General features: G+C 30.4%; 1 protein-coding gene and 1 pseudogene across 2 annotated transcripts in view; both read right to left on the minus strand.

Moving 5' to 3' along the window:
- Nucleotides 1–3,067: 3,067 nt before the first annotated feature.
- LOC145188676 (uncharacterized) lies at nucleotides 3,068–7,367 on the minus strand (annotated as a pseudogene). Its single transcript, XR_016445390.1, has 8 exons — nucleotides 7,098–7,367; nucleotides 6,788–6,969; nucleotides 5,816–6,088; nucleotides 5,307–5,581; nucleotides 5,035–5,235; nucleotides 4,033–4,192; nucleotides 3,359–3,506; nucleotides 3,068–3,195 (listed from the first exon to the last, which is right to left on the minus strand). The product of XR_016445390.1 is annotated as an uncharacterized LOC145188676 (transcript).
- Nucleotides 7,368–8,520: 1,153 nt separating this feature from the next.
- The window catches only part of LOC149881199 (uncharacterized), a 134,003-nt gene continuing 129,339 nt past the window's right edge, over nucleotides 8,521–13,184 (minus strand). The window contains exon 2 of the mRNA XM_090068014.1: nucleotides 8,521–9,782. Coding sequence (XP_089924140.1) covers nucleotides 8,526–9,752 — 1,227 coding nt within the window. The 5' untranslated portion in view covers nucleotides 9,753–9,782 and the 3' untranslated portion in view covers nucleotides 8,521–8,525. The remainder of the gene's footprint in view (nucleotides 9,783–13,184) is intronic.

Raw genomic sequence — 13,184 nt, forward strand, 5'->3', positions numbered from 1 at the left:
TGAACAAACCTAACAAGATCACTGATTACATTGCAACTTTAATTTGTGAACTGACTAGGAATCTGGCAACTAACAATAAAAGTGAGATTAGGTTATTTGTCTTTATTAATATTTGATTCGTAGTCTTTTTCTAACAGGGTATTCTCTATCAAAAGTATTCTTTTGAACTGATAATTTCTCTTCTTATCTCCTTTTTGTTTCGAAATTAAAATTTTCATAATACTAAGATTTGAATAATTAGCCATCTTAACCTGAGCCTTCATCATCTCAACCATCCAGAATCTATGAAAGTACCACAACCACTATTAGCACCAGGAACTACACCATCTCAGCCACTCCTATCTGAATCTATATCAACAACATCTAGCATCAGCTTCATAGTCACCTCCAAAGCCAACTCGTCTGCAAACAACCTTCAATAGTCTAGTAACTCTGGCTATTCAAAATGAAATTCAAAAAGAGTTTGAAAAACAATTGAAATCGGCCCAATCGCTTGCAGCAGCTTTGCAACAAATGTTTCGCATCCAACACGTTGACATAAAAAAACGAAAAAATGTAGATGTACCAAGGTTCAATGGAGAGTGTCTCAGTTAACCTGAAATACTCGAAAGATTGAAAGATGCTGAGAGCAAAAAAGCAGCAAAGCAAGCTAAAAAACAACGTAAGTTAAGCTTTAATGACAAGCAGCAAATAAATCAAGCAACAACGGCAACTCCAACAACAATAACAGCTGCAAACCAAGTGAAGTGTAAAAAGCGCCGTAAAGTTTTAGGCGAAGCTTCAACAAGTCAATAGATGGAATGGTATCAGTGTAAAAATCGAAATGCAAGGCTTGGCTTTGTCAAACATGCATACCAAAGAGATATGTAAAAGGCCCCGTATTTTTTATTGCACCAAAAAGTGCCGCACAAGTGACAATTCAGCTCAACCTCTAGTACCTCTCTACGACTCAACATCGTCACAAAAATAAAGTTTTTTTTATTTGGTTGTTTTTAATTGTTATTATTGGTTGTTTTTTAAATTGTTATTATTGGTTGCTTTTTGTTTTTTTTTAGTTAAGTGTTGTTTTAATTACACTTAGATTTGCGTATTTCATTCTCCCCGAATGTGAGGGTAGAATGAAATAAATTTTTTTTTTCAATTAAATAAAGTTTCTTAAAAAACTAAAAACTTTTTTTACTTCATTTGTATATATTTAAACACAGCTCACATTTAGGGCTGCTAGCTCGAACGTGTTCAAGTTCGAACGTTCGAACTTTACGCCAAAATTTTAACGTTCAGGTTCGAACTTTTTTAGCTTAAAAGTTCAAACTTTCAGAAGAAATGCCTAAAAAATCAAAACATTAAGTAAAAATAAAACATGGCTACTTATTAAGTAAAAATAAAACATGGCTAATACCTTGGCCTCTGAGGCTTTCAAAATTAGTCCTAAAATACCAAGAATTGAAAACTTTTTTAGTTCTGGGATTAAAACTTTACCTGAAATCTTGAGCGGATCGACTGCTATTGATGGAATAAGTTTTACAATCATTGCCAATAGTCAAGTTTTGTGTTCAAGAATATAATTTGCCCAAAAGTCATCAAACTGTTCGTTATTTAGTGATGAAATACTTTGAAATAATCAAGAAACAAGTAATTGCTTCAATACAAAAAGTCGTTTTAACTAATGGCAAATTTAGCCTAACATTTGACGAGTAAACATCAGTTATTTTATTGGAATAAAATTAAAAGAAACTCTATAACAGATTTTGCTACCAATCTTATTCAAAGATTATTCTAGTCTAGCGAGGAAGATTCTGATGTTGATGGAGAAGTCAATAACAGTGATATAACTGATGATATGAAAATACTAACATTAAATTGTTTTTTTAGCTCAAAAACTTAAATTTAGCTCAAAAACTTAAATGTTTCATTAAAACATCTGATTTTCAAATGACAGTAGACAAAGGTGAACTTGGATCTAACCTCATTAAAAAGAAAATGGCTCTATTTGAAGCCAGCAAATTAAGATCCAAAAAATGCTTTTTAATGCTCTTAAAACTATTCCTCTGACATCTGTGGAGGCTGTAAGGGCTTTCTCTAACCTATGATTATTTGCAACAAAAATAAGGAGCTCATTATGGGATGATACATTAGATGCATTAACATTTTTAAAACAAACACTTAAAAATACTGAGTGATGTTGTTTATTCCCAATGGGCATGGGGACGTCTAAAAGACGTCCAAAAGGCGTCCTTTTTGGACGAATGGACGTCCATTATAGACGCTGAGTAGACGTCCGGTGGACGTACCAAATGTAACATAAGACGTCCGTCCGAAACGGTCTTTATATGGACCTAAATCATGATGTCAAACTGAAGTCCAAAGGATGTCCATTTGACGTCAAACTACCATAAGGACGTCTCATAGACGTCTTATGTAAGTCCCATTTAGACTTTACATGGTCGTTTACGACTGAATTCAGTTGACCTACGTATTGATTTATATACGTATATTAAACTCCACGGTTATTTAATATTTTCATTTAAGTACACTGTAGTATATATTACTGTGTTAAACTTCAACTACGATACTATATACTCGATACTATAATACTAATATAAAGTACATACTCACATATATATGTGAGTATGAGGTAAAATATTGTACTGAATAACATTCGAAGTAGTATAACTTTTTTAAAACTAATTATCTAACGGAAACAATATTAACACGTAAATATAGCAAAATAAATGTATTCTGAAATAACAATAAATTATACAAAATAAATGATTTATTTCAGATTTTTGAAATATTGTTGTCTATATATACATTGGAAATTTATCAAGTTTTGTTTTGATTTCGACGTTAATTTTTCGTGTACAGTTTCGTGTGTATTGCATACCTAGCACCTTGTGATTCGATGATAACCACGATTGCTGATTGATATTTTTATCAAATTGATAGATAATATAGATAAATAATTTAAATAAATTGATATATTAACCATTACTACTACTAGCGGTGATCATACTATTCGTAGTTTTGTATTGATCAACTAATCCTATAAAAAATTAAACTTTAAAAATAATTATCGTATAGTTTTTAAAATCAAATACTGATTGATGATCGGACAGAAAATAGAAAAAAAAAATTTTCCTTAACTATGTATGAGTTCTTGATTGCCTGATTAAATTTAATTCCATAAGACGATATCTGTAAAAAAAAATTAAGAAACTATACATAATAAGTATAAGAAACTAAACATAAGAAAATCATAAAGAACAAATTTCGGTTAAGATGAAAAATCATACATTTTTATTTCTACAAAAATAAACAAACTTATTTTTATGAAACATATTCAAAGTGATACTGCTACCTTTATTTAAGCATGCTCTTTTGAGTTAGATGATTGGTTATTCTAGACGATTAAGTGAAATAATGTCTTTTATTTGGGGAGCATTTACTATGTGACAACATTTATGATAACTAACGCCTTTATGGTAGAGAATTCACATTTTATTAAGCTAAATCAGACAAAAAAAGTACAGGTATAAAAATAATTAAATAAAACTTACTTGAAATGCTAATAATTTCAAATGTAGGACTTTAAAGTCAATCATTTCATTAAATTAAATTCCATCAAAGATTTTTTTTCAGGAATATTTCTTTTAGACAACAATTAAATACTTTTGGAATTGTAAGATATTGGCGTAACTATTTATAAACTATACACCCCATATGATGATCAACAAAAAAAAACAAAATTAATTCAAATAATTCCTTACCTTATATTATAAAACAACACCTTACAATATAAACATTTTAAACTATTTTTTAAATATAATACTTTTAGCTCTTATAAAAACTAAAAAAGTCAATTGGAACAATAGGCCTTCCTCCCAAACCTTTGTAGCATAAATAAAAAAAGCAAGATGTTTTAGAACAATTAAGAAAAAGAACTAAAAAAATTAATTGTAATAAATCCAGTACATGAGAGTTGTTCAGGTAAAAAAATAAAATAAAAAACCCTATACTAAATATAATTTTTACCTATAAGACATTTGTAATGATTTGTCTTAACAAAAGTACGTTTGCCTTTTAGGCCATCTTTGCTGAACTGTTGCTGCAGAGATCTTGTAAGCATCACACCTAAACCATTCTTGACAGAATTTCTCACACTACTGCCACCAATTGACCTTAACTGCAATTTCTATTAAAAAAAAGTATTTATTATTACAAACGGACAATATTACTTTTATCTTTGGATTATAGAAGCCGACGATGGAACCAGACAAATTTGCTTTATTTCCGAACCAAGCCCCCAGCTAAAATAGTCAAATTAGCGCAGGGTTAAAATGCTTTTTTTTATTGTTGCATTTCACATTTAACTACTTTAAAAGAGAAAACAAAAAAAAAATTGAGAAAAATTTTGACTAACTTTTTATGTTTACTAATATAAGGAATAAGCACTGCTAAAAATTAATATATATAATATCAATACTGTCGGTCCAGACTGTCGTACTACCCCAAAAATTTGCTTTTAATTTTTGATGGGCCAGATAACCCCTTGAAAATAGTAATTATTAAATTTGCACTACATCCTCACTAGATAAAGAAAAAAGTTGAAGGTGTTGATCAAAATCAGCAATCACATATTACTGGATTGTTATCTTACTGCTTCATTTTTAAAGCAAACATGTTTTTTTTTTTTTTGAACATAGCTTTTTAAAAAAAATTCTTGTGTTTTCAAATAATTTTGAATAAAAACAGTAAAATAATCATATTCAAATATAAACAAAAAATACAAAAGTAAACAGAAACATTTATATTAATCTTTTGCACAAAATTCCAATATTTCTCTATGATAATATTTATAGATTTTGTAAACTTGTTATTAGTAATTTAATAAAGTTTTTAATTAATCATTTGAGATGACAAATCACTTGAATCAACTGAATTCTCTAGAGTGAAATCAATAGAAACATCATCTTCATCATTATCATTATCAACTTATAGTGCAAACATTCATAAAACTGTTCAGGTTTTTTTTACCTTCATTTTCATATAACCTTTTTCTTTTAATTTCAATTCTTCTTCACCAAAGTCAAAAAAGAGTTTAATTTTTTTAAATTTCTTCAGAGCATTCAGGTGTAAGATGTATATCACTCTCTAAAAGTTTGTCAAGTTTTTCCAAGATCAAAGTTTGATTTTCTTGAAATGACCTTGCTTCCATCAAAGACACATACTAAAACTCTAATAGACCACAAACAAGTAATAAATGAAAAAATTTAATTTAAATCATAAAACAAAAAAATTAAACTTACGTTTATTAGACATTTCTTTAAAACTTGCCCCACCATCTTTAAATTTAAAGGAACATCGAGAGATATTTGAAGTAGTAGGCACAGATTCAAAAGATTTTTTTTGTATTTTGACTTTTGGAAGCATCACTTCAAGTTGCGTTTTTACAGATTTTCTTAGTGGAGTACTTTGACTTCTTAAATCAAAATCAATAGGAAAACATTTTTCAAGTCCTCCTGAATGTTTCTTTTTTGAAACAGGACTTGCAACATGCTCTTGCAAAGGATGTTGATGCATTCTTGGCAGGAAAAAAATTGTTAAAATTGTATTATAAAAGACTGAAGTTATTTTTGTACATTATTTATTGTACATTTGTTTTTGCACATTATTACAATACTTTTAATACTGAATGCACAATTAGATTATTGTTATAGAAAGCAAATATGAGAATAAAACTTTTTTCTCAAAAAAACCAGATTCATATTACAAATTGACTACAACTAGACAACAAGACTTTAGCAAGACAACTCACCTATTATCTTCCTCTGAATCAGAAGATTCTGTAGTTGGTGGCATTCTCATCATTTGATCTGCTTAATTTTTTGTACCAGATTCTAGTATTGTTTTGATAACTTTCAAACATTTCCAGTTGCTTCCTGGTATAGACCAATCAGCAATATATGCACCCAGAGGTTTACCTTTTGGAGGCCAGTATATACAACCCTTGATTGGATTAACTCAAATACAAGGACACATAGTTCTAGTTTGTCTTTCATTTTCTATGATAATATGCACTGACCAATATCTATGGTTAAAAAATCAGTCAGAAACCATGTATACTGCAAAAAGAGTCAAAAGAAAAGACTAATGAAACACATTGTTCAAAATATGGATAAAATAAATTATAAATTCCTTAGAAAGAAAAAATCTAAAAAGTAATACTTTTTAGATTTTTAATAACAAATTTTAATGAACAAATGAATTGAATATTTTTAAAATTCAATTTATTTATTTTATAAATAAAAAAATGCCAAATAAATTTAGAGAAAAAACTTTATAAAAATGAACAAATAAACTTTTAATTTTTCAATATTACAGGTTAAAATAGTTTTAATGTTATAAAAAGTCTTTTTATTATTTAAAACTGCAAACTATTTAAGACTAATGTCCAGTAACATTACTGAGCAATGGTATGATTACATTTCCATTTTTATATGGGAAACAACAACATTTTCTCAATAGTTCGTTCACTTTTTTTACACATTTCAAAGGCTTAATGTTTCCTTTGATCATATAAATATAAAGTTGGTTAGAGTCTATAAATAAGTCAGAAAATCTTTCTAAAATGTCTCCACCATAATAATCACATTGAAAATTTTCATTTTTGAGTTTGTTAAGAATAAAAACAACTCCTCCTTGCACTAAAAAACAACTATCCTTAGCTTTAGTGGATATTTTAGTACTAATAACATTTTTTTCTTAAGAAATTTCAATTTCACTAAACCTTTTTGTCAACTGTGCCACTGGGTTGTTTTTGCTTCTAACAAGCTGCTTTAATTTTTGAAGAAAAATTTCAAACTGAAATGCTGATATTGCATCAAGTGGATGTTAAAAAAATTCAACGTCATCAGCAATGTGAAGTAGTCCATGTAGATTGTACACACAAAATGATTTCCCATAATGCTCCTGAGATTTGGTAACAAAATAATTCAAGAGCTTTTTTGAAAAATTTAAATAATGAATTCGAGAATCTTTATTTTCCTCTCACAAAAATCTAACTGCTAAAGAGAGACTTAAAAAATATTTATACATACTAGGATTACATATGCACTTTAACACCACAATACCATAATATAAAAGGAAGCTTCGCAACTCAGTTGCTTTCCATCTATCCAGCTCAACTAAAGACCGAGGTTGTCGTATAAATTCGCTTGGTAGTTTTCCTCATAACAATAACAAATTTTTTGACACTTGCATTATTTGTGTAGAGGACAGTCGCCCATTAAATATACCTTTATTATGTCCTTTTAAAATAATTTAAAATTCTGCGTGCAACCCCTAAGCATACCATGTGCATATAGTCTAAAGGAAAAACATTTATCATGTTAACATTTAACGGAAGTAAGACAGATATAGATGTCTGATGGCATTTCCCTGATAAATCAGATAAACCATAACTAAAGGATTGAAATGCCTCAGTGGTTCTTATAAATACATTTTCCTCTGCATAACTATAGCACACACGATTTTTGAAAACAAAACCCTTACTACTAGTGAATCCATTTTTTTGTAAAAAACTGAATTCCGGATTTTCGGAATTACAGGAGATGAAATCCGGAATTTCGGTTTAATTCCGGAATTATTATAGAAGAATTTAAAAAATATAAAGAAAAGAAAGTACATTATTTTTTAACATAAATGTATTTAGTTCAAAACAACAAAATTAAAACAAATTACAAAATAAGGAAATATTTCATATTAAAATTTTTTTGAACTACATAAATAAAATTGCAAAATGAAAGTTCAATTTTTATTTTGATTTTTGAAAAAGCTTCTTAAAAAACACAAAGTATCCAATGTTTTGTCGTTGAGCCTTGATCAAATTTTTTTGAAAATGCTCCTGCAGCGGAAAAAGCGCGCTCTGACTCCACACTAGTTGGTGGAATTGTTAATAAACTTTTGTAAAGATCTTCCAAAAGCATTCCGCGGGATCCCCCTTCATCCCAAAATTTCATTCCACTGCGAATTTCGGAATGAATCAATGATTTTTGTAGAACTTTTGACCGTGATTCCGAGAGTGATTCCTTTATCTTTTGCTGAAGAATTTCCTGCAAGGATAACTGAGTTTCCAATGATTCGATAGGTTTATCGTCATCCATTTTAGTAGACTCAGATACTGTCGGGTCTATTTCTAATGCTACTTCACCACTAAGTCTTTGGATTAGGGATATGATAATTTTGGTTATTTCAGTTTTCGAGCGACGCAAAATGTTCTTGTGAATTTTGGTTTTACCCCCATTATGCAAATATTGAAGAACATCGGATACCACAGTTCTTCTTCGATTAATTTGAACTTCAAATTCTTTTTTCATTTCACGGCCAATTTCTTCATTCTCATCAAAATTTTCTAATACAAACGTAAATGTTGCATCCGCAGAAAGTAAATTTGCATCAGCACGGCATAACGCGTCTACAGCTAATTTTATAGGCTTCAAATTTCTAGAAACTGTAGATATTATATTTCATTCTGAATCATTCAAAAATGTATCCACTTTGATATCAATTATTGCCTTTTTTATTGAACTTTTCAAAAGATTAAAACGTTCTAACATGGACATCAGGCTACTCCATCTAGTCTTCGAATCAAGCAATAGCTGCAATTCCTTTCCATGATCTTCCTTCATATGTTTTTGCAACACTTCATTTTTTAAAGGGGATTGTCGAAACATTCGAACAATTACCCGAACTTTCATGATTACATTTTGCAATGTAAACTTTTTAGTAATTTCTACATCACATTCATTTCTCGTCCCCACTTGCATTCCTTCATCATCACTTAAATCTTCTTCATCAGAGTCCAGGTCTAGAACACTCTCATAATCATCTTCATCTACCTCTTTCTCTGTTTGTTTGTAGATCACATTTACAATTACAATCTGAATTGCATGAGCAAAACACAAAATTTGTTCACATGGTAATAATCTACCCACTTTTTGCATCATAGAAGCACCATCAGTTACAATACACGAAATATCGTTCCTTATATTTAACTGAAATGATTCTAACTTGTCCTCTAACAATTTTACACAATTTTCAGCCGCAAATCGACCATAAATTCGAGAAAGACCCAAATTCCAGATATTTTTCGACCCATGAACGTTAACATTCATATAACGTCTATTTCGAGAGGACGTCCACTCGTCCAACGTTAGACTAAAGCATAAATTCTTTTTTAATTGATTAATTTCAGCAATTTGCAATTGTTTAATTTTTTTAGTATAATCCATCACGACTTTCTGTATGCTGGTGGGTGATTTTGGAATATCACCAAATCCACGCATTGTTAAACATTTTCTTAAATCGTTTGACGTACAAAAAACACGAAACGGTAAACCATCAGAAGCAATCATTCTAGCTACTACGGCAGGAAAAGTTTCATCTTTTTTTGACTTGAAAAAATCAATGATTGTGTTCGTTTTTCTGGTTGTGCTCACAACACTATCGTTACTGTCAAATGTAGAAGCTGTTGTATTTTCATCAAACTTTCGCTTGTTCAAAACTGTGTTGTGTTTAGAACGAAGATGTGTGTGCATGGGAGTTGTACATCCACCCAATATCTTTAAAACTTGCTTGCATTGCATGCATTTCGCCACCTGATTTGTTTTCCCTCGTAGAAAATATTTCCACACAGAATTTGATGAGCTTTCTTTTGAAATGTCCATAAAAGTTTCTTCAGATTTATCTACCATACTTGGGTTGGGATTTAAAACAATAACAATCTAAGTCTACAAAATTTTTGAAACATAAAATTAATATAATGACTTACTTTGTCTGCTCTGCATACAATTTAATTTCTTAATGTTAATATTTCATTTAAAAAAAAAATTTTAATGCATTTGCAGTAGCCTAAGCCTACTAAAATTTAAATTTTTTGAATTTATAACAATGAAAGTACACAATGCTGCCATCTATAGTAAAAGTTCTTCTAAATTCGAAATTCTAAAAATTTCAAAAAAAAACTTTTGTTTTGTTTTTTTCCGTCATATTTTGAATTTTTAAAAATTCAAAATATGACGGAAATATTGCTTTCAAGTCTGAGAATCTTTGGCAAAACTTTACACTTTATTTGCAACATATAAATGACAAGTATCCTCTCTAATGAAATAAAATAAAAATGTTTTCAGTTTATTTTGCTTTATTAGAGTTTATAAAAAGTTTTTTCCATATAAAATTTAGTTGAAGTATGAAACTGTTTATTTATGAGTTTTTTCTTCCGTACCGTTCGAAACCCAATGCCGTTCTATTCCGATTCTGTAAAATACACCAAACCAGAAGACTCGTAACTGTCGGTTTTACCGAACTTAAGGGGGGTGCGCCGATTACATGTCCGCCGAAACATAAACTCATCTTTCGTTGTTAACAATGTTTTTTGCAGACACAAAGCGTTTCATAATTTTAAAATTCGTTGCAGAAAGTATATTTTATTAAATAGCTTAAATAAAACGATTTTGAAAGCAAATGGCAAAATTGGAAGAATATTTAATCATTTTTTAGCAAACCAATCACAACGTTTATTAAATGTCTTGGCGCAATTCCGCGTTAGAGCTGAACGCGTCTTCAGCCGATAAATAAATTGGATGACTATTGGACGTCTATTGGACGTCCGGTTCTACAAATGGACGGACGGACCTGGTTCGGACGTCCGTTAAACGTCGAAACGACGTTCGATGCCCACTGGGTTCTAAAATAGACAATTTTTTCAAGTTAAATTTAGTGAAAATGAGAAGCGGGTCTCAATAATAAACAGTTTTGTTTTTATAAATAAACAGTTTTATTAATAGATAAATAAACGGTTTTGTTTTTAACTTGTACTCTTTTATTTTGTCTTGTTTTCGAAAATGTTCGAACTTTTTTCCCAAATAGTTCAAACATGTTCAAGTTCGAGCTTCTAAAAAAAAGTTCGAATTGTCAGCCCTACTCAAATTTGTCTACAACTTTTTTTAAAAAAAAAATTAAAAAATTTTTTCTCTTAAAAAAAATTAATTAAAATTCTTAACTATTTCATTTGACCCCATTTTACTCTATGCCTTTATAAAAAATTAGATATTTGAAATAAATTTCGGTATTTCGATTAAAAAAACCGTGCTTACGAACCCAAAAACTATGCCGATTAGTTTAGAACCATTTAAACAAATAGTATGCACAATCGGATTGTAAATGTAGTTTCAACGGTTTTTTTTATGAACATATTCGAGGTATTTTTGTTAAGTATAAACTGAATGCGAAACTTTTGTAGAGAAGATACGATAGCACGTCTGATCCCGCAATTTGGATGCAGCGAACCAAGATGGTTGCGGAGTGCAAGGGGCTGGATTTGACAGTACTCTGTCCTGTGATAATGCGAAGTTAAAGTAGTCTACAATAGTTTTGGAGTGGAAGACACGAAAGATGCGAAAAAAGTTGAGGATGTCTTGTTGGAAGCTTTTTTTTTTTTGATTTTTACGCAGCATATGAGTTGTTTACGAAGCGGAAGATGAGCGATGAGGAACGATTGAACATTTTTTTGGCGGATTTGAAATGCTTAGCGTGTCCGGCGAAGTTGCCAGGTGAGGCGGCGTGACTGGAGTTTGTCGGTGGATTGTCGGAAGTACTTTTTTAAAGATTTAGGGTCGCGAAAGAGACAATTCACATCATATTACATTAGAAAAAGCAAAAGAGTTGTCAGCCAAGAACTAGGTATTTAATTTGTGACCATTTATAGTTACTTAATTGGTATAAATTACTTGTTTAATGAAATAAACGGTTTCTGTAAGCGTCTATTAGTTTTCTGTCTGTGTACTTATTGGTATATACCGAGAAGTTCTGTAAAATGTTTAAAGAGAAGAAACCCAATATACAAAAGGAAGCTGACTTCGTCATTTTTGCATGATCACTGTTCGACATCGTGCGTCTCAATGTTCTCTATGATAAAAATCGGCGAAGATACAGTTTTCCTGAATGACCAACGAGTGGAATGCAAAATGATTATGGGATATGCAGTTTAAGCTTTGAAAATGAGGGAATAAAAAGCTCAAAAACTGATGCATTGGTCGCTGGAAAGACTTGTAAAAGAAAAGGAAAAAGGTGCTCTTTTGATGTAAAGCTATGCTTGACCTCTTGCTATTAAGCAGCGGTGATAATTCAGAGGAAGATTATGAGCAGTTTGTTCCTTAGCTGGAAGTTAAGAAAACACTTCTCTGTCATGTCGTTTAGCACAACTGCAGCTAACTCAGATATATCTGCATCTTTCTTTAAAAGATACCGAATAAGAAGCTACACTGGTTAGGTTGCAGACACAATTACTTGAGAAAATAAGTGCAGTCTAAAAAAGTTTTGAGAGGTAGTAACTGAACATGAGGCTGCTCATACGCCTCAAAACATTTTGGAAAAAAAAAACTTTAGACATCTAAAGCACATTTTTAAATCATTAAAGGAAAAAGTCAATGCGCTTTGCTCCGACATTCTACAATTGAAAGGCAATTCAACAGACTTGTCACGAGCTTATTACAAAAAACTTCTTACATCAAACTTTACATTTTTTGGGGAGATTCCACCTTCAACGTTCCGTAATGCTAAAAAATTTTATAACTTTTTCTTTCGTGCCCTTCCTATTTCGCCGAGACTTTTTCCTGAATAACGCTTCTACAAGACCTATAATTTCAGAATGCAGAAGTGGTGGTATCACCTCTAAAAGTTGTAAATAAATTACGCTAAATAAAGAATTCCACTGGCATTATCCTTCATTTCATTCCTCACCAAATCAGACAAGGAAAAATAGTTTTTGCTCCAGATTGCTAAACAGCATTGGAAAGAAATCAACTGATTGTAAAGCAGGAAGAAATTCGGACAAAAGTATAAGTGAAAGAACTAAAAAGGTAAATGGGTTAATACGATACTTCATTATCTTTTAAACGTCAGACTGGAGTTCACAAAAGCAAAAGTTATGCTACTCAGTCATTTAAGTTAGAACCAGTTTTAATTTTTGGTTAAAAATTTGTGTAATGACAGTTATATGTACCTAAAAATGAATCTTAAGCATTTAAAATTCTATATTTATAACTGTAATTGAATTGCGTGAAGAAACTATTTACGGCGGATTTGATTGACGTAGTTTATTTGATATGTTGTAAATATAGTTTAAG

This window comes from Hydra viridissima, unplaced genomic scaffold (genome assembly GCF_058129835.1).
Source record: "Hydra viridissima isolate aposymbiotic clone 2 unplaced genomic scaffold, HvirCarnegie_v1 scaffold_12, whole genome shotgun sequence".
NCBI lineage: Eukaryota > Metazoa > Cnidaria > Hydrozoa > Anthoathecata > Hydridae > Hydra > Hydra viridissima.